The sequence below is a fragment of the Furipterus horrens genome, unplaced genomic scaffold (genome assembly GCF_987537825.1).
Source record: "Furipterus horrens unplaced genomic scaffold, mFurHor1.1.pri manual_scaffold_2, whole genome shotgun sequence".
In the NCBI taxonomy this organism is placed as follows: domain Eukaryota; kingdom Metazoa; phylum Chordata; class Mammalia; order Chiroptera; family Furipteridae; genus Furipterus; species Furipterus horrens.
The window spans coordinates 106,260,187-106,282,523 of NW_028327172.1; the positions used below are offsets into that span (position 1 = coordinate 106,260,187).

Genomic DNA, 22,337 nt, shown 5'->3' on the forward strand with positions numbered 1-22,337 from the left:
ACCTTCCCCCAAAGAAGCCATTTCTTTTCCTAATGTGGGGCATTGACAGATTAATCCATGTCTTTTGTCATCTAGTAGTTACGGTTTTAATAATACTAACCCTGTTGCCCTCAGAATACGACAAGGATGCCAGCTGGTCCAGCAGTGCCAGCCCTTGGAAACAGAGCATGCTGCTACCCAGGAACAGCCAACTGACCTGTACTCTGAAAGATCCTTCCCCATGTGGGAAGGCCACCCTCCCCTACATCCCCACTCTTAGGGATTTCTAGACCCAAGGGTAGGTAGGACGATGACCATGTCCAGCCTGAAGCAGCTAGAGGAGCATGAGACCTTTGCCCATTGTCCTTTATAAGATTATAAAGGGTCTTAGTCTGAGAGGGGGAAACTGTTACAGAAACAGGGGAGTCCAAAAACAAACCCCAGAGTTTGCGGCTGGGAAATAGGAAAAAAAAGGAAGCAGCTTTCAGGATGCCTTGTATGCCTGGGGCTAGTGGCCGGAAACTTTGTTGCACAAAGATCTGCTTTGAAACTTCCAAGGCTCAGGAAGATTGGAGGGGTCTTGAACTGTGGGATGGTACGGAAGGAGCCTACAGAGCCTGTGTAGGGTTCTGTGAATGGTAAGAGCTGCTTGCAACACCCACTGTATCAGAGGACGCAGTCAGGGATATATAAGCAGCTGTGGGCATTTTAGCGGGCGTGCTCCCTCCATGTGGCTTGGAGGAGGGGGTCTCCCGGCTGCTTTAAGAAGAGGCTCTCGCCATGTGGTTTGCAGGAAGAAAGCAGTTTACAAGGAGGCTGAGAATCCAGGCGGTCCTGCATTGAGAGCTGGAGGGCACCACAGCACAGAAAGGACCTCCCCAATCAGAATTGAGTGATTGGCAGCTACTGGTAAAGCTGAACTGTGCCTAGGAAGTAGAGAAACGGTGTTTCTGACTCTCCTAAGACTGGCCAGGTCTGGGAGGGGGAGGCAGAACTATGTGCAAATAAACAATTCCTTTTCTTTTCACTAAACTCTGGTATTGAGAGTTATAATTCTGGCAGTGGGCAATCGGGCCCCTAACTAAACAGCCCATGGGTTCGGTTTCAATCGGAGCAGCCCAGGGGTTCTGTTACATGCCTGCCTATCTGGGCGTGGGGCTACAAAGGCAAACCAGACAGACTCCTGTCCTTGCCTGCATGACATTTGTATTTTGGTTACTGCTCCAACTGTGCAGTTTGTTACACTGTTTATATTACCTTCATTTCTATGATATGTTTCATCTGAATACAAATGTTAAATATTAATTGAGAAAACACAAAATTCAAGGCCAGCACATTCTTGTCTTAAAAGTATACAAAGAAAATGAATCCTAGATGTGTGTATAAACATAGTGAAATTAAAAAGTTAGAAGATGTGGTACATGTACACAATGTGCTTGGCCTTAAAAAGAAGGAAATCTTATCTTTTGCGACAGCATGGGTGGACCTAGAGATCATTATGCTAAGTGAAATAAGCCACTCAGAGAAAGACAAGTACCATATGATGTGGAATCTAACGAACAGAATAAACAAACTAGAAATGGACTCATTATTACAGAGAAGAGACTGACAGCTGTCAGAGGAGAGGGGAGTGGGGAGGTTGAGTGAAATAAGGGAAGGGATTAAGAAAGAAAACAAAACACCTATTAGACCCAGACTACATAGTGATTAGCAGAGGAAAAGGGGGTGGGAACAGGTAGAAGAAAGTAATGGGGATAAATGATGACAGAAAGAGACTTGACTTTGGTTGTGAACACACAATGATTATAGAATTGTACATTTGAAATATGTATAATTTTATTAACCAATGTAATACCAATATATTCAATAAAATAATTTTTGAAAAGTTAGAAGAGTATTCACTTTTCATAGACGAGAGGTTGGCTTAGGTTAGAACACAGGGGCAGACCTTCAGTGACATGTGAAGGAGACAGTGGGGGAAAACCATTCAAGTTTCTGATGAAAGAGCCTTTGAATCAAAGTAATTTACTGTCAACCCCCTCCACTCACCCACTAGGTCCCATTCCCTACAAATTACTCAAGAACATTGATCCTGCAATGGTTCCCTTTCTCTTGCATCATCATTTCCTCCTCTCTTTTGGCTTAACTTATACAAATACTGTGTAACATCACTGCCTTTTAAAAAGACTCTCTTAATCTTGCATTGTCTCCAGTACTGTATCATTTTTCTTCATTTCCCCTTACACTCTGATTCCACCAAAGAAGACTTTTCCTCCCTTTTTCCATCAAAATAGCCCCCAGCAAAGTAGATGTAGGCTACCTAGATATTATAACATGAAATTTTGGTTACTCATATTCTAATTTCTCTCTTCTGCTTTTCTTTTGACTGGAATCTAATTAGGCTCTTGTCAGAAATTGCTAGCTTCTGCTTCTTAATCTCTCTTGCTTGTACTTTCCCTTCCACCTATTCCCTAAATGTAGTTATGTCCCAGGGCACAGTCCTTGGACCCCTCCTTTCTGCTCATTTCCTAGGGGCCAGCTCAGCCTGTCTTAAGATTTTATATACCAACCGTGTGCCAAAGACTTCCGAACTTATTCTCTCTCTCCCCTAAAATGCCTAGTTGATGTTTTACTAATAAAACATCTCAAGTTCAACATATCCAAATGGAATTATTAATCCCCCTCCTCACTTACCCCTCTAACAGTTTTCTCCATCTTAGTAAATGGCCCTCGATCCGTCTAGCTACTCCATAAGTCTTGGTGATGTCCTGCACCCCTTCTGCTTCTTCACAGCCCATATCCAACCCATTAGAGGATCCTCTTGGTTCTACTTCAAAATACATCCATAGTCTGACCACTTCTTACTGCCTCTGTTGCTGTTGCCCTGGCCTAAATTGAGTACTACTTCTTCCTTAGATTATGTCAATTAGTTTGCTTTAGTTCTTGTCCATCCCTCATCAGGCCTTGGCTATTCTTAACAAAGTTGCCTTTTCCCTTTCAAAAGGTACATCAGAAAATGACTCTCTTCCCTTTTATCCTCTAATGGCTCCTCACCTCACTCAAGGTAAATGCCAAAGACCTAAAAATGGCTATGCAGCCTTAATGATCATGACCTCATTTCCTACAATGCTCCTCCCTCAACTCTGTTCCAACCACAGCAGCCTCTTCCTTAGCCTCAAAAGGTGAAGCTGAATGGCCCCGTTTACATGGATAGTCTCTCCCTAGATATCCTTATGGTTCCCTTACCTGCTTCAGGTCCCTGCACAGGTTCCATTCTCAGTGAGGCCTGACCTGAGGACCTTAAATCTATACAACATCAATTCTCGATCTCCCACCACATCCTACTTTATTTATCCAGCTTAATTTTCCCCCCACAAAATGTACTGCCATCTGACTACATATATTTACTTGTTTCTTCTCTGTCTCATCTTTTGAAAATGTCAACTTCGGTAAAACAGAGAATGTGTGTGTTTGATCACCTTTGTGTTCCTAGTGCCTAAATAGTGCTGGTCAATGGTTTTATGCTGTGTGATTGAAGCAATGAATAATTTTAAATCTGTAGTTCACAATGCTTGCTTCTTTGTGTTATGCTGATGCCACTCAGAGAATAACTGCCATGTGGTTTTTGACAGGAGTTCTTGCTGAGTTAGACTGCACAGAAGAAAGAGTAATGATTGTTTTGCAGTAGCAAATACAATGGCATGAAGATGGGAGACGGCAGAGGGTGGAGAGTGGAGGCGTAGAGATAGGCTGGTGGCTGTTTGGGGTTCTAGACTAATAGTTAGGGCTTTGGCTGTGTAATGGCAATACAAAAAGAAAAGGGGGGTGTACCTAACATTTTTAGAGTAGAGTCAACAAAATTTGATAAACTACTGAAAAGTTGGAATAAGGATTGGGGATAAGAAAAAGGAAGACTTAGAAATCATCTAGAATAACCAACTGAACACTAGCTGGAGAGAAGTCATATAACCATGGAGAGACAGAAAAGGCTGCTTCATCACAACGTGACTGGTAGGGAGTGGGAAGACGCAAAAGGGCTGGCTGGGCTCCCACGGGTGGCAGCTGAAGGGACTGAGAAACAGCTCAGCAGCCGGGGGGTTCCCCCTGAGAAGGGCAGGGTCTAAACCCCCAGATGGGCCTCCCAGCCTACAGCAACAGAGCAGAAAGTAAAATAGTATCCAGCTGTGAAAAGCGAAAAGCCACAGGGTTTCTTACTAGCCTGAGAGAAACAGCTAGAGAAAAAGAGTTCTTATGCAGATCACCTATGAAAATATTTTGGCCCCTACCTGCCCTGGGCTCAAGTAGAGGGAAGGCAGAGAGGACTAGAGATGCTTGGGGAGAATTTGCGGCAGTGACTTTGGGGGGAGAACTGAGGGAGCAGCTGACGGGGGTACCAGTGGTGACTCATTCCCCACACTGCAGGCAGACCATTCCCCTCCAAGTGGCGACAGCCTGAGGAGAAGCAAAAGTCCTGCCTACAGGAATTAAGCTGCCCCACCCTCGGTCTTTAAGCGTAACAGCTGATCACAGACTGAATAGATTAACAACTAAAGGAGACAGACAAAGGTAGTAGATCTCGGGTAGTCTCCAAAAGGCTGCATAGGCCCAGACTGGTACATGATCTGACGCCACCAGGGGCAGATCCAGGAAGTGCAGATCAATCTAAGAAGCAGCAACAAACAAGAAGAGTAACAAAAATGGGAAGACAGAGAAACAACCCTCCATTGAAAGGAAAGGAAGAATCTCCAGAAAGAGTGCTAAATGAAATAGAGGGGAGCAAACTATCAGATATGGAATTCAAAAGATGGATTCTAGGGAAGCTCAATGAGCTTAGCGAGCTCAAAGAAAACTACAAAGAACTCTAGGGAAACTACAAGGAATTTACTGAGAATTATACCAGCATGAGAAAGGACAAAGAAGCTATCAATAAGAGCCTGGAGGAAATGAAGAATACAATTTCTGAACTGAAGAACACAGAAGGAATTAAAAGCAGGCTAGAGGAGGCAGAAGATCGGATCAGCAAGCTGGAGGACAACGTAGAAAAATATTCCCAGACAGTGTAACAAAATGAAAAAAAAAAAAAGACTGAAAAAGAATGAAGAGGTTTTAAGAGAGCTGCAGGACAACATGAAATGTAATAATATCCATATCATAGGAATTCTAGAAGGAGAAGAAGAGGAGCAAGGGATAGAAAACTTGTTTGAAAAACTAATGACAGAAAACTTCCTTAATATGAGGAGAGAAAGAGTCACGCAAGTCCAGGAAGTACAGAGGGACCCAATGAAGATGAACCCCAACAGGCCCACTTCAAGACACATTATAATTAAAATGGCAACATTCAAAGACAAAGAGAGAATCCTAAAAGCAGCAAGAGAGAAACAGCCAACAACATACAAGGAAGCTCCAATAAGGCTATCATCAGATTTCTCAGCAGAAACACCACAAGCCAGAAGGGAATGGCAAAAAATACTCCAAGCAATGAAAAACAAAGGCGTACAACCAAGAATATTCTACCAAGCAAGGCTCTCATTCAAAATGGAAAGTGAAATAAGAAGTTTCCCAGACAAAAGAAGGCTAAAAGGATACATCTCCACCAAACCAGCAATGCGAGAGATACTAAAGGGTCTGCTTTGAGAAGATGAAGAAAAAGAGAGAGGCAGAGAGGAACACAAGTACAAAAAGGGAAAATGACAATGAATAAGTACTTATCGATAATAACCTTAAATGTAAATGGATTAAATGCACCAATCAAAAGACACAGGGTAGCTGAATGGATTAGAAAACATGACCCACATATATGCTGTCTACAAGAGACCCACCTTAGAACAAACGATCTACACAGACTGAAAGAGAAGAGATGGATAAAAGTATTTCAAGCAAATGGACATGAAAATAAAGATGGGGTAGCAATACTTATATCAGACAAAATAGATTTCACAGCAAAGGCCATAAAAAGAGACAAAGAAGGACATTTCATAATACTTAAGGGGAAAATCTATCAAGAAGATATATAACCCTTGTAAACACATATGCACCAAACATAGGAGCACCCAAATATGTAAGGATTCTTTTTTTTTTTTTTTTTTTTTTGTAGATATTCCAATGGTTTTATTAACTCGCTCTTTCTAGGGTGGCAGAACCTGGTAGCTGGACAGCTGTAAAGGACTCTGTAGTTTCAGTGTGGGTCATTAAAGGGGTACAGAGGGTGCCCTGCATCTCTTGGAATCCTCTTTCCATCCACCATAAGCAGGGGCACAATGTATCACCAATTTTTATTCAGGGAATCTAGCTGCTTCATCTCTTCTGGGGTAAAGGTGAAGTAAAAAACCTGGATGTTCTGAAGGATACAAGAAGGTGTGACACTCTTGGGGATAGAGATCACTTCCCGCTGGACCTGCCACCTGAGCAAGATCTGGGCTCGAGACCGGTCATACTTTTCAGCCACTGCCAGGACCATTGGCTCCTCAAGCACAGGCTTCTCAGGATTATGCCAAACACGAACAGAGGAGCCCGGGGGGCTGTAAGCAGTCACCTTCAGGCCGCGTGCTTAGCAGTGAGCAATCAGCTCGTTCTGAGCCACATATGGGTGGCATTCCACCTGCAGGACAGCTGGGCGCACGGAGGCAACGCTGAGCAGATCATCAATCTACCGACTGCTGAAGTTGGACAGGCCCAGTGCCCGCACCAGTCCCTTAGCCACCAGGGACTCCAGAGCCTTCCAGTTCTCCTTGTAGTCAATGGAGTCATAGCGAATAGTCCCATCAGCATTTTTAGGGAAAGGGTCATCTCCCCGCTCAAAGGCATAAGGACAGTGTATCAGGTACTGGTCCAAATGCTCCAGCTGGAGGTCAGCCAGTGTCTTCTGGAGGGCAGGTTCCACATCCTCGGGGGTGGGAGGGGGGATGCTTAGTGTTCAATAGTTTAGAAGTCACAAACAGCTCCTCCCGAGACACCGCCTTGCCAGGTCCCACGTTCTCCTTCAGGGCCTCCCCAATCTCAGTCTCATTGCCATAAATAGCAGCACAGTCAGTGTGGCAGTAGCCTATACTCAGGGCATACTTAACAGCTGCTTTTACTTGGCCAGGATTGCTCTTCCAGGTGCTCAGTCCAATCAGGGGCATCTTCTGCCCAGAGTGCAGGATGACGGAGGAAGCTGCCATTGCCTCCTTTTTTTCTCAATGGGGTTCAGTCTTCCCTTCTCAGTGGAGGGCTCTACAGTTGCTGGCTGGATGCAGGAAACGCCCTCACTGGTGTGGCTCGGTTGGTTGGGCACTGTTCTCTGCACCAGCACTGAGCATGAAAAAGGCATAAGGAAATTTTTGAAAGACTTCAGGAAGGATATAGACAGCAACACACTCATAGTAGGGGGGGGCTTTAATACCCAATTGTCAACAACAGACAGATCTTCGAAGCAAAGAAACACCAAAGATATTGAGGCATTGAACAATACTCTAGATCAAATGGACTTAGTTGATATACATAGAACTTTTCACCCCAAAGAAGCAAGATATACATTCTTTTCAAGTGCACATGGAACATTTTCAAAGATAGCCCACATGGTAGGACACAAAGCAAGTCTCAATAAATTCAAGAAAATTGAAATTATATCAAGTATCTTCTTAGACCACAATGCCATGAAAACTAGAAATCAACCTCAAGGAAAAAAACTCAAGGATATTCAAACTCATGGAGAATGAATAACATGCTATTAAATAATGAATGGATTAACAATGACATCAAGGAAGAAATAAAAAAGTTTCTGGAAAACAAATGATCATGAACACACAACAAACCGAAACCTATGGGATACAGCGAAAGCAGTCCTGAGAGGAAAATTCATAGTGATACAGGCATACCTAAAAAGGATAGAAGAATCTGTAATAAAAAATCTAACCCTACAGCTACAAGAACTAGAGGAATAACAACAAAAAAAGCCCAGAACGAGTAGAAGGAAGGAAATCATCAAGATCAGAGCAGAATTAAATGACATAGAGACTAAACAAATGATTCAAAAGATCAACAAAACTAGGAGCTGGTTCTTTGAAAAGATAAAATGGACAAGCCTTTAACCAGGCTCATCAAGAAAAAAAGAGAGAGGACCCAAATAAATAAAATCAGAAATGAAAGAGGAGACATCACAACTGATACCATAGAAATACAAAGGATTGTAAGAAATTATTATGAACAACTGTATCACAAGAAGTTTGACAACCTAGATGAAATGGAAAAATTTCTGGAAATATATAATCTTCCAAAACTGAATCAAGAGGAAGCAGAAAGCCTGAACAGATCAATAACAACTAGGGAAATAGAAGCAGTAATAAAAAATCACCCGACACACAAAAGTCCTGGACTGGATGGCTTCACAGGTGTATTTTACAAAACATTTAGGGAAGAACTAATTCCTATTCTCAGACTATTCCAAAAAATCCAAGAAGAGGGAATCCCGAACTCGTTCTTTGAAGCCAGTATTACCCCAATTCCAAAACCAGGTCAAGACACAACAAAGAAAGAAAACTACAGGCCAATATCACTAATGAACACAGATGCTAAAATCCTCAATAAAATATTGGCAAACCGGATCCAGCAACAGATTAAAAAGATCACACACCACAATCAAGTGGGATTCATACGAAGGATGCAAGGATGGTTTAACATTCACAAATCAATACATGTAATACACTACATAAAGAAAATAAAAGACAAAAACCACATGATCATATCAATAGATGCAGAAAAAGCATTTGATAAAGTACAACACCCATTATGATGAACATTCTCAGAAAAATGGGAATAGAGGGAGCATACCTCCACATAATAAAGGCCATATATGAGAAACCTGAAGTCAACATCATACTCAATGGGAAAAAACTGAGAGCATTCACCCTGAGGTCAGGAACAAGACAAGGATGTCCACTCTCTCCACTCCTGTTCAACATTGTCTTGGAAGTTCTAGCCACAGCAATCCAGAAAAGAAAGAGAAGTAAAAGGCATCCAAATTGGAAAACAGGAAGTAAAACTGTCATTATTCGCAGACAACATGATACTGTACATAGAAATCCCTATAGACTCCACTAAAAAACTACTCAACCTAGTAAGTGTATTTGGCAAAATATAAGGGTACAAAGCCAATATTCAGAAATCAAAGGCATTTCTGTACACCAGCAATAAAATATCAGAGATAGAAACTAAAAGAAAAATCCCATTTACCATAGCAACAAGAAAACTAAAGTACCTAGGAATAAACTTAACCAAGGAAGTAAAAGACCTGTACTCAGAAAACTACATAACACTGAAGGAAGAAATTAAGGAAGATACAAATAAATAGAAGCATATAATATGTTCATGGATGGGAAGAATCGACACCATTAAAATGTCCATACTACCCAAAGCAATATAGATTCAATGCAATCCCTATTAAAATACCAGCAATGTATTTCACAGACCTAGAACAAATACTTCAAAAATTTACATGGAACCAAAAAAGAGCCCGAATAGCAAAAGCAATCTTGAGACAGAAGAACACAGTAGGAGGAATCACAATACCAGACATCAAACTACACTATAAGACCACGGTAATCAAAACAGTCTGGTACTGGCATAAGAACAGACATAGATCAATGGAACAGAGTGACCAGAAATAAACCCAGGTTTATATGGTCAACTAATATTTGACAAAAGGGGAAGGAACATCATATGGAGTGAAAAGAGCCTCTTCAACAAATGGTACTGGGAGAACTGGACAGGGACACGTGAAAAAATGAAACTAGACCACCAACTTACAGCATACACCAGAATAAACTCAAGATGAATCAAAGACTGAAATGTAAGCTGTGGCCCCATAAAAGTCCTAGAGGAAAACATAGGCAGGAAAATTTCAGATATCCCATGTAGCAAGATTTTCACTGATACATCTCCTAAGGCAAGAGAAATAAAGGAAAGAATAAACAAATGGGACTACATTAAACTAAAGAGTTTCTGCTCAGCAAAATAAAACATCAGCAAGATGAAAAGGGAACCAACCATATGGCAAAATATATTTGCCAATGATACCTCAGACAAGGGATTGGTCTCCAAAATATATAAAGAACTTACACATCTCAACACCAAGAAGACAGACAGCTCAATTTAAAAATGGGCAAAGGACCTGAACAAGCACTTCTCCAAAGAGGATATACAGAGGGTCTATAGACATATGAAAGAATGCTCAACATCACTAGCCATCAGAAAGATGCAAATACAAATCACAATGAGATACCACCTCACATCAGTCAGAATGGCCATCATCAACAAATCAACAAACAACTTGTGCTGGTGAAGATGCAGAGAAAAGGGAACCCTGGTGCACTGCTGGTGGGAATGCAGACTGGTGCAGCCACTATGGAAAACAGTATGGAATTTCCTCAAAAATCTAGAAATGGAACTGCCTTTTGAACCAGCAATTCCATTGCCAGGATTATACCTGAAGAATCCTGAAACACCAATTCAAAAGAATTTATGCACTCCTATGTTCATAGCAGCACTATTTACAATAGCCAAGTGCTGGAAACAACCTAAGTGCCCATCTGCAGATGAGTGGATCAAGAAACTGTGGGACATTTACAGAATGGAGTACTATGTAGCAGAAAGAAAAAAAGAAATTCTACCATTTGCAACAACATGGATGGAAGTAGAGAGAATTATGCGTAGTGAAATAAGACAGGCGACAAAAGAAAAATACCTTATGCTTATCATCTATTACAGGAGACTAATGAACAAAACTAACAAATGAGCAAAATTAAATCAGAGGTATGTAAACAAGGAGTAGACAAGAAGGGAGGGGGAAGGGAAAGAAGGGGGTATGAGGGGGAAGTATCTAGTCAAAGAACATGTATAAATGACCCATGGACATGGACAACTGGGTGGGGACTGACTGTGGGATAAGGCGTGAGCAGGGTGTGGGGAAGCAATAGGAAAAAAGTGGGACAACTGTAATAGAAAAACAAACAAAATATTTAGTGGGGAAAAAAGAAAATATAAAGAATGGAAATGCAATTTTAGTGAATATCGAAGGATAAGGATTTCCCTTCGCACTGTATATTTTTCTCCCTACCTGATCCCTTCAGAATTTGGCATTCTGAAGAAGTAATGACATAAGGTTCTTTGCATGAGACTAATAAGACCAGTTGTTAATAGAGGTTTTGTTGACCAAGACTTTCACTGGAATGCCATGCCTAAAGGAGGCATATTTGAGCTCTGGTTGTTACCAAAAAACCCGAGGAACTAGGATTGACTTTCGAAGGTAATAAAAGCCCATGAGATAAAAGGCCTGGTACCTTGGTTGGTTATGCGGTCCATGGCAATCTCTCCAGGGAAGGAACGAAGGTTGCTTTCCTGAAAGATGGCTAGGAGAACCTTAAGGCACAATGGAAAACCTGAAGGACTTGGAAAAGACAGGTGTTTATAGGCAAGGCTGAATGACAGGTATGTGGCTCAGCTTCTGTGCCCTGAAGGGCAGACTGAAGGTCACCCTAAATGTTCCTTGTTTAAGTTCCAGCAAGGCAGACTTAAAGATCATATATGATCATTTGCTGCTCTTGTTGTGTTTATGTAAATGAACAGGATGACGTAAAAATGGACTTAATGCAGTCCCTTTAGTACAAGGAAGGTAATCTTAAGGAGAAAAATCATGATTCAAGGAAAATCATAATGCTCCATGGTAGACTATAAAGTAGTGCAGCTAACTGTCTTTAAAGTTTCTTTTCATTTAAAGTTCGTTTTTATTTGAAAGTTAAACTAGGTCTGTGGCCTCATCAAAGATGTTTAATTTACAGGCAAGAAGAATGTCAAAAGCCTTGCAACTGCATGTCTTTCCAATAAGATAGTCTTACAGATTTAGAGACTGGTTTGTGGGTTATGTTGCATAAATTAACATGAGTTTTCTGTTTTGAAAGGGCATAAGCCTATAATATCATTTCCTGAGTGATTGTCTGTACATATAGGCCTCACTTCATGCTGTCTGCATTTCTGCCTCCTGAGACTCAACAGTTTGGCTGAACTAAGTGGCTGGGTTGGTGAAGAATGGAGGGTTCTGTGGGCTTCACTTTAAAACTGGTTTCTCTCTTCTATCCTAATGCCTTGGACGGAAAGGTCCCAGAGGTCTGAGAAGGGGGAAATGTAAAATAGTCCCCTCAGCCCAAACTAAGTATAGTGGGCCAAAGGGTTTTGGACAGGTGAGATGTACCTGGCACACCTTCCTCCAAAGAATCCCTTCATTTCCCTAATGTGGGACATGGAAAAATTAATGCCTGCCTTTTGTCATCTAGTGGTTATGGAGTGAATGATGCCTTTTAACCCTGTTGCCAAATCTGTTGCCGTCGGAATACAACAAGGTTGCCTGCCTCTTAAGCCAAGCACACCATTGTCCAGGGACAGCCAACTGACCTGGAGTCTGCAAGATCCTTCCCCATGTGGGAAGGCCACCCTTCCCTCCACACCCCAACTATTATTAGGGATTTCTGGACCCAAGGGTAGGTAGGATGATGACCATGCCCAGCTTGAAGCAGCTAGAGGGGCACAAGACCTTCATCCATTGTCCTTTATAAGATTATAAAGGATCTTAAGTCTGAGAGGGAGGAATTGTTATTTTTTGTTATAAAAATTTAATTAATTATTTTTAAAAAAGAATAGTAATATAGGAAAGGAAGAAGCCAGAGAACTTGTATGAATGACCCATGGGTATGGACTGGGGGGAGAGAGGGTGCTGGACAGAGGGGAGCAAAGGGGAAATAATTGGAACTATTGTACCAATTTAATCAATAAAATATACTTAAAAAATAAATTGCTTCTAATTCTCCATGATTATACATACCCTTGTGGTAAAAAAATTAATACGTATAATCTTTTCCATATTTAAGATTAAGTAGTAGAACAAAGCAGCAGGGATAGATTACTGGATAAAATGCATGGCTGAATTAATGGCTTTTATTCAAACTGTTAAATTGTGCTCTAGAGAGAAAGCTTTTAGACAGGAGACTTCTTCTAGGCCAACAGAAATAAGCCAATGAAGAAAGCAATGAAAAGTGTGTGCATATATGTTTGTACACATACATGGTGGTGGGGTGCGGAGATCAATGTAGAAAACACACTTTCCAAAGACACTTCTTAACCTTAGAGGTTAACCTTTGAATTTAGAAAAACCACTTTATCATTTCACCTGGTAAGAAAACAAAATGAATGGAAATGTAGAGAAATTCTGAAGCATCCCTGAGGAAACTTGTTGGAACACAAGCCAGCTGTCTTAGCTCTTCAAAGTAAACCAGGAGATAAGGTTTCCTCCAGGTAGAGACTGAAGGGCACGGGCATGAGCTCAGAGTTTAAGGAGAGAGGAAAAGGCTGAGACCATGGCAATAGTGATAAGGCAGAGCATTCTAATGGCACTTCCTGCCACTAACTTTCCAGCTTTGAATTATCTGTAGTCTTTTAGCCTTTGCTGGTCATGACAGCGTCAAGAGGTGAAAGGACACAGGGGAAAGTGCCCAGTCAATTGACAGTTCCCACTCTAGATATTTCAAATCTGCAAGATGCATTTTTTTTTTTCAGGTCTACAGCATATTCTTCTCTTTGGCCATGTTGCAGACTGAAGATATCACTGTGAAATTATTACTCACTGTCTTCAGTTACTCTCATTTTCTTTGGAAAATGGCTTTTGCCACCATCTCTGCACCAAAATTGCTCTTATTAAGTGATCCTCTTTCGCTAATTCTAACGGTCAAATGTAGTCTTCCACTTGATCAATTGACGCTCTCTCCAACTCGAGATACTTGGTTCTCTTAGTTTCCAAGACAGCAAACTCACCTCATTTTTCTCCTGCTTTGATGGTTGCTCCTTCTTAAGTCTTCCCTACTGGTATGTTTTCCTCTCCCCACCCTCTGAATGTTAGTAGGCCTCAGGCTCACAGTCCCCGAGGTCACGTCTCTTTTCTGTCCCCACTGCTCCCTTGGTCACTCATCCAGTATGCTGGCTTTAAAGAGCCTCTCTCTGCTGATGACTTCCACACTGTTATCTCCAGTCAGGATATCCTCCCTAGACTCTAGGCCCAGAAATCCAGCTGCCTCCCTTCTCTTAGATATCTGATGGGCAGTTCAATCTTAACATGTCCAAAACTGAACTCGTGATATCATCCCCAACCTCCTGTCTTCTTCATTTCAGTAAACTGGCAACACAAGTCTTCTAGGAGCACTGGCCGGAAACGCTGGAGTCATCTCTGACTCCTCTATTACCCTCATAACTCATAGGTAATGTCAGGAAATCCTATCAATTCTGCCTTCAACATGTATCCAGAACCCATCTACTACTTCATGCCTGCTGCAATGTACTACTCCAGGAGGGAGTGCTCTTGTTCTAGATGATGTGAACAGTGACCCCCGGGGTAGTGCATTGTACAGCCTACAAGGCAGTATGTGCTGGCTTTGGTATCACCTGAGTTCAAACTACCACCATAGCAAACCTAGAGTATTGTAATAGCTTCCTAACTTGGTTTCCCTGCTTCTGCGAACTTCCTTTCTATTCTCAATGTAGTAGTCAAACCAAATTTCAGTATGTCAGATTACCATTCTATCTGGACCCTCCAGTGAATTCTCACCTCACCCAGGGTCAAGGCAGAGCCTTACAATGATCGCTGAGGCCTTACTTAATCTTCCATTACCTCTCTCACTTTGATTACTCTCTTTCAGCCACAGTGGTGTCTTTGTAGTTTCTCGAAAGTTCTAGATAAATTGTGCCTCAGAGCCTTTGCCATCTGCCATTACAGTAGGTACTTCTATGGCTTGCTTTCTACTTCTTCTAGGTCTTTATACTCAAATGTCAAGTTCTTGAGACGTCTTCTCTGGCCACTCTATTTACAATTGCATCCCTTGTCCTCTCACAATTTCTGTCCCCATTTCCTGTTTTATTCTTCTTTCTTTAGTTACCATTATCTAGTATATCCTATGTTTTACTTACTTTTCTTGATTATTGTCTGTTTCCCCTATTAGAATATAAGGCTCCACGAGAGCAGCAATTCTTGCCCACTCTTTTCTCTGTTGTAGCCCCAGGATATTTCCTTGCACTTGGAATGCATATAATTATGTACCATACTGTTTTCCTCTCGCTATATAAACAAATATTCAGTCAGGGTGCAAAGAACTTGAAAAGGAGTAGAAAAAGACTTTGAAGGAGAGTTGCGTAAAGTAAAATTAGATTAAAAATAGTGTTAGTTAAGATGTACAACTTAACTTTCAGGTTGTAGTCTAAATAATAGTCAATGTTATGTTCTCTGGCTCTTTGCTTTGTGGTTACCTGTGAATATTAGGTTAAAAAATTCATGGAACATGAGAGTTAGAATAGGTCTTAGAGAACACCCTTGCTTCATAACTGAAGAAAGTTTTTCTTCTAAGTTGTGTTGGCAGGATTTTAAATTATTCATTGCAAAGACATGGTTCACTTAACTCACTTACGTTAACATGTGACATGCACAATCCTGGAATGAGGAAAACGGCAACAAAGGTGGGGGCAAATCCTTTCACATACATAAGACCAAAATGAAATTAGGCTCTCCCATCTACATGTTTTTAAATAAAGACTATGTCCACAGTTTTATATTCAAACACATATTCTAAAGAATAAATGTACTTTTCCACTTTTATTAGCTATTACAATCTGGGTAACTTAAGACACTATTCCTGGTGAAAAAAATTAATGGGCTCAGTTCAGTAAAAAGGGATTCAAACAGAGAAGTATTAATACATTTTCAACGAAGTCAAGAGTCAGACTTTTAGTCACTATAATTTTCTTTGGAGGATAGGCCAATCATGGGCCAAATACAGAGCTAATAAAGTTAGTATGATTTTTAAAAAATTTACTCCCCCCACCCCAATAAGAATTAAGTTAACATTAAATAACATTTACTGTGTAATGGTTTCAGGGCTTATGTTCTTTATTCGGAGAACTGTCAGACGTGGGTCTGAGATAAATGACTGCTCTCTGTCCATTCCAGCTGATCAATTTATTTCTAGAAACAGACCATCAACACATTTTGGGAAAAAATACAATAAACATCCTTGCCCAAAATTTGCATTTAGCATCTTTTATTTAGGACAAAATTGGGAATCTTCTTTGAGCACATACAGAAACTGACAATGAAAATAAATAGGTGGCCCATAAGTTTTGCTAAATGTATGTACCCGACCTGGAGCCAACTTCTGGTCAGAGAAAAAGTAGATCAGAGGATTTACACACTAAACAGTAAGAATATATATTACCTATTTTTATCAGGAATACCAGTTCACATTATGCTATAAAATCTACCTTCAGTTTATAATTTTTTGGATAAATTTTTAAAACTAAAGAGAATTAGAAGACAGACTTTGGTTCTCACTTTTCGGAGAAACTGAAGGATACACAAAAAAGGATGATGTATATTAATTGTTAAACCAAACAATTATTTAGTTATTGACTGAAATCACTTGTAACACTTATATATCAAATCAATGATCCAGGGCTCAGGTCTGAGGTAACTGTGTAGGAGAGTAATTGTTTTGTGTTTCTGATTAATTTGGAAGAAAATAATTCATAGACTATACATTTGAAAATAAATTTCTGAACAGGAAGGCAGTTGATCCTTTTTCCCTTTGTATTTTTCTTTTACTTTGATGTAAGTTCATTCATTAAAACTTGTTTTCTACATATTCATATAGAAAAGAACATAGAGAATGTGGAAAAACAAGAACAAATGCAAATTATTGACAATTTTTCCCCCAAAATAAAATTTAAAAATGCTTAAAAGAATGAGACAAAAAATCAGACCGATTTGAATAATATGAAAACCAAAGTGGTTCTCTCTCTGGTTCTTTTGGCAGAATACAATCTTAATTAGCATTGATTTTTTCATTTATAAAACAGAAATACAAGTGTGTATACTTATTAGCTCAAGGTCTCTTTCAGACCTCATATTTTATAATTCTGTAAAACTCAAGATTGAAATTATTATTTATTTTTTAAGAAACAAAGAAAAGAAATGTGATATTTTCTAGCTGGCCACAAGTAAAAGTTTTATAAAATTAACTTACCACGGGACCATCTTGGTTTTCATTGAGTTCCGAAAGCTTGGAACTGGATTTCTGACGTTTAGGTTTGCCCTTCTCTCCAGTATAGCCAGAAGTATTTTCATGTAATTTTTCCACTTCCTGAGCACTCAAAATACAATCATCAAGGTTGGTGATCCCAGAAGGAATATTTTCTTTGTTGATAAGTCCCCTAGAATTGAAAGAAATTATCTTAATTGTATTTCGAAAGGTAAAAGGGACATTTTAATGACACTGCCACTGCATCACACAGGAGTCAGAAGAGTGCCTCAAAACTCCAGTTTGCATCTTGGATCAAAATCTGAGCAGAGTGTCACTCCTGAGACCTCTTGGTACCAAATAAATCACATTAAAAGGGAAATTATTCCTAGAGGCAAATTGGCAAGCGCTGTTTCTATCAATGAACAACTTTTGTATTTCTACCAAAAGTAATTTGTAGTCAAACAAGAAGGCTAGTGCAAGCCTAACAAAATAATTACCCCATATATTGTTTGTGTATATATGTTATATATATACTACATATGTACATATATAATATACATACATATTATATATAAACACACAAAAAATAAATCTTATGCATTAATACAATGTATGGAGAAAATCTGAAAAGGAAATATATCTGTTTCTCTAGAATGGGACATATTGACATATCAAATGATTAAGCCAATTTGGCATAGTAAAATGCATTAATATCTAAATCTGACTGCATTAGATAATTTTGGGAGAAATAGTATCATAAAAACTATGGAATACAAAACATTTTAACTGAAATATAGATTTGTTACTTCCTAGGGCAAGGAGTTCCAGGATATAAGCTTATAACTACAGGTCCTTCATGACTTAGTTTCAGAAGTAGATATAAATGTCATATTTATAGAACGTAGCTTCTTTAATGTTTTTGAAATAGTTTTCTTTAAGTATTTTAAACATTCCTTTTTAAGAGGTTTCCACAAAATGAAATCACTTAGCAAAATGTCTGTTTGTCTTTTACTATCTCATAGAACAAACTAAGCCATCAGTGCAGCACCATGTCTCAAGAAGGTACAAATGAATGAGGTTTTACTCTTCTTCATGGTATAATCCTAAAGGTACCTCTTTAAACACCTAAAGCTATATCTTAAAATAAATAAACTCTAAAGAGTAAAACAGATTACCACATTTTACTATTAGTTCAACCACATCAAAAATGAATGATAACATTAAATATTTATTTTGCAATCTAAATTCATATTCTTCTTAGATGGGCTATAATGGATCAAAATTATGAATATTATCAAACCCCTTCCAAAGTTAAATTGTATTATCTTTGGTGATTTTTAATATTGCATATATAATTTATTCTTATTTTATACAACTTTTAATATAAAAATACACAAATTTAGTAAAATTATATAAAAGATATGTGCAACATTTATTAAAAAAATCATAATATAAAATAATTGAAGGCATCAGGAAAAGCTGATAGGGACTAACATGCCAGCAGATGTACTCACACAAACATTCTCAAATCTCTCCCCTTCATGAACTGAGAGCAGTGCTTTCTTTGGTGGCTGGATGAGTTTGTTCTGAAATTCCAAACTGTTTGTTTTACTATTTAAATTCTGTCTTCTTGTCACTCTTCATATTTTCCCTAACTCTGAGGTATAATTCCAAGTATAATTTTTTAGAGTATATTTTATTGATTATACTATTACAGTTGTCCCAATTTATTTTCCCCTTTGTCCCCTTCCGTTCAGTATCCCCTTCCCTATAGCAATCCCTCCTCTTAGTTCATGTCCATGGGTCGTGCATATAAGTTCTTTGGCTTCTCCATTTCCTATACTATTCTTAACATCCCTGTCTATTTTGTGCCTACCGATTATGCTTCTTAATCACTGCACCTTTTCCCCCATTCTCCCTGTTCCACCTGATAACCCTCCATGTTCTTTATATCTATGATTCTGTTCCTGTTCAAGTTGTTTGCTTAGTTTGTTTTTGGTTTTTTAGATTAATTTGTTGATAGTTATGAGTTTGTTGTCATTTTACTGTTCATAGTTTTGATCTTCTTTTTCTTAAATAAGTTCCTTCAACATTTCATATTAATAAGGGCTTGGTGATGATGAACTCCCTTAGCTTTAGCTTGTCTGGGAAGCACTTTATCTGCCCTTTCATTCTAAATGGTAGCTTTGCTGGATAGAGTAATCTTGGTTGTAGGTACTTGCTTTTCATCACTTCGAATACTTCTTGCCAGCCCTTTCTTGGCTGCAAATTTTCTACTGAGAAATCAGCTGACAGTCTTACGGGAATCCTGTTGTAGGTAACTGTCTTCTTTTCTCTTGCTGCTTTTAAGATTTTTTTCTCTTTATATTTAACCTTTGGCATTTTAATTATGATCTGTCTTGGTGTGGTCCTCTTTGGATCCAAATGGTTTGGGATTCTCTTTGCTTATTGGACATATATGTCTATTTACTTCACCAAATTAGGAAAGTTTTCTTTCATTTGTTTTTCCAATAAGTTTTTAATTTCTTGCTCTTCCTCTTCTCCTTCTGGCATCCCTATGCTTCTGATGTTGGCACTTTTGGAGATGTCCCAGAGTCGTCTTAGTCTCTCATTTTTTTGAATTCTTGTTTCTTCATTCTGTACTGGCTGACTGTTTATTTCTTCCTCATGTTCCAATTCATTGATTTGAACCCCGGCCTCCTTCCCTTCATCGTTGGTTCTGTGTGGATTATTCTTTATTTCACTTAGTGTAGCTTTCATTTCTTTCCTTATGCATTTGCTATAGTCATTTCTCTGAACATCATTATCACCAGTGTTTTGAACTCTACATATGATAGGTTTGATATCCCCTTTTTGCTTAGTTCTTCTTCTGGAGTTTTGATCTATCCTTTCCTTTAGGCCATACTTCATTGTCTCCTCAATTTGACAGCCTTCCTGTGTTTGCTTCTGTGTATTAGGTAGAGCTGCCTCTCCTGTTATGTTGTAAGGGGCAGTCTTACGTATTCATCAGGTCAGTGCGGGCTGACTAGTTTCACCACTATGTGGTGCTGTATGTGGGGGGTGGGGTCAGAGAGGTTACAATGCCATTTGCTCAACATTCACCCCTTTTCCAGTCACTTTGCTCCTTTTCCATATGTGACTGGTGCCCCTCTAGCTGTTACCCTGGTGGTTATTCCCAGAGTGGGTGGGTTTGCATACAGTCTAGGTCAGTGGGGGCCTCTAAACAAACTCTCCTGCGAGACAGGCAGTTTCTTCTGCCACCCCAACCCCCACTTGTTTTCACAACTAGAAGCAATGAGGCTTTATTTTCCTGGTGCTGGAACCATGAGCTGCATGGTCTGGCCTAGGACTGGGATCACTCTGCAGGTGTCCCTCCCAGCTTTTATCTGCCACATGTGAGTGTGGTATTCCACAGGTCACAGCTAGTGCTTTGAGTCTGCCACACCACCTCCTCTCCAACCCCGCTCCCTGTTTCCACCCCTCCTACTTGTCTGGATGAATATTCCTTCTTTAAATCTTCGGTTGTTGGATTTCCATACAGTTCGATTTTCTGGCAGTTTGGTTGTTTATTCGTTTTGAGATAGTTGTAATCCTTATGGTTGTGTAAGGAGGTAAAGCATGTCTACCTACTCCTTCATCTTGGCTGTAAGTCTATCCAATTATAACTTTTTAATGAAGGTCTTTATGCTTTAAAGCTGTTAAAGACTAAACTGAATTTCCCAATTTCAAATGTTGAAGCACTAATCCCCAATGTGACTATATTTGGAGATAGGGTCTTTAAGTAGGTAATTAACATTACATGAGGTTACAAAGGTGGGGCTTAATCCAATAGAACAGGTGTTCTTATGAGAAGAGGGAGAAACACCAGGAGAGCATGCACACAGAAGAAAGGGTATGTGAGGACACGGTAAGAAGGCACCACCTGCAAGTTAAAAAGGAAGGTCTTGTCAACCTGGTCAGCACCTTGATATTGAACTTCCAGACTCTCAGAACTGTGAGAAAATAAATTTTTGTTGCTTAAGCCCCATAGTCTGTGGTACTCTGTTATGGTATCTCTAGCAGACTAATACAAAAGCTAAAACTTATTTTTAGAAATTAAAAGACAAAGTTTATTTCAGAAGCTTTTGAATAGTGAATGAATGGCTGGAATAAATCCTATTCAAATAAATATATGAAAATCTGATTGTGCAGTTGTGTTCATGTGGAAATTCTGTTCTTCTCAAAAGAAAGTCTTTGCTGTTGTGTGAGTCAATGCCTCTCGCCACAGGACCTATTTGAGTGAGAGGAGCATTGGTACACAATTCCTTCCTTCCTGCAACATTCTGACAGATTTCAACCATACTTGACCTCGCTTCATTTAACTTGACCTTAGATCTCTGTGGCACCTCACTTTCACTATCTAGATCGCATATCTTGTTTTTTTTTCCAGAGTTTCCTCCTTACCCCTACATACACATTTAATGTTCTAGCAATACCGAACCATTTATTTTTCCCCTAATATAGCATGATTTTTTACTTTGCAGTAGGAATTTAATATAATATTTATATAATAAAATTTTCTAGTTCATCATATTTTATAGTATTAAAACCATTTTTACTTGTTACGCTTTTAAAAATATTTATTATGAAGTTTTCAAACATTCATTGTAATGAAACTTCATGTACCTATCACCAAGATCAACATTTCCATTTATCTAGAAATGGTAAATTTTTAAACTGTACCCTTTCATATAATAAATATATTGCCTTAGTGTTTACATTTTTATTAGAGCAAGTAATATAAGCCTGATATTTCCTTATAAATTAGGCAAACAGGAAATCATGTACACTAAAGTGAAGCACATATTAATCTAGTTTAACTTCTGTATTGCTTATTTCAAAAATCTGCCATGATGATTTTAGTACAGACTGTATTGACTCTTTAATCTCATCTCAAGATATGGTAACCATTAGCTTCAAGGATTTTTTAAAAAATGGCTGCAGCTCTGAGTTACTAGAGGCAAAATAAGATAGCAATTTAAAAAAATTCTATTTTCAATACATTTTTAACCATTCCGTAGGGATAACAGTTTTGAATAGAATATAAAGTCTAGCTTGATCTTCCCTTATTTTAAAAGCAAGGCCTGATGAAAATCTTAGATAAATGAATCAATTACATATAAGTATATATTGAGAAAAACATACTTATTATAGGCTATAATGATGATTCTCAACTTTCCACAACTGATGCCTGGGGACATATGAAAAAACCTTCATGGGGGAAAAAGTAGTAGT

At 39.1% G+C, this 22,337-nt stretch overlaps 1 protein-coding gene and 1 pseudogene across 4 annotated transcripts in view; both read right to left on the bottom strand.

The window, feature by feature from the left end:
- FAM13A (family with sequence similarity 13 member A) overlaps positions 1-22,337 on the bottom strand; it is a 312,836-nt gene that overhangs the window by 53,549 nt on the left and 236,950 nt on the right. For all 4 annotated transcript variants that reach the window (XM_090266299.1, XM_090266298.1, XM_090266297.1 and 1 more), the window contains one exon: positions 17,067-17,253. In XM_090266299.1, the coding sequence (XP_090122425.1) occupies positions 17,067-17,253 (187 nt within the window). The remainder of the gene's footprint in view (positions 1-17,066; positions 17,254-22,337) is intronic.
- LOC150019260 (aldo-keto reductase family 1 member A1 pseudogene) lies at positions 6,086-7,188 on the bottom strand (annotated as a pseudogene).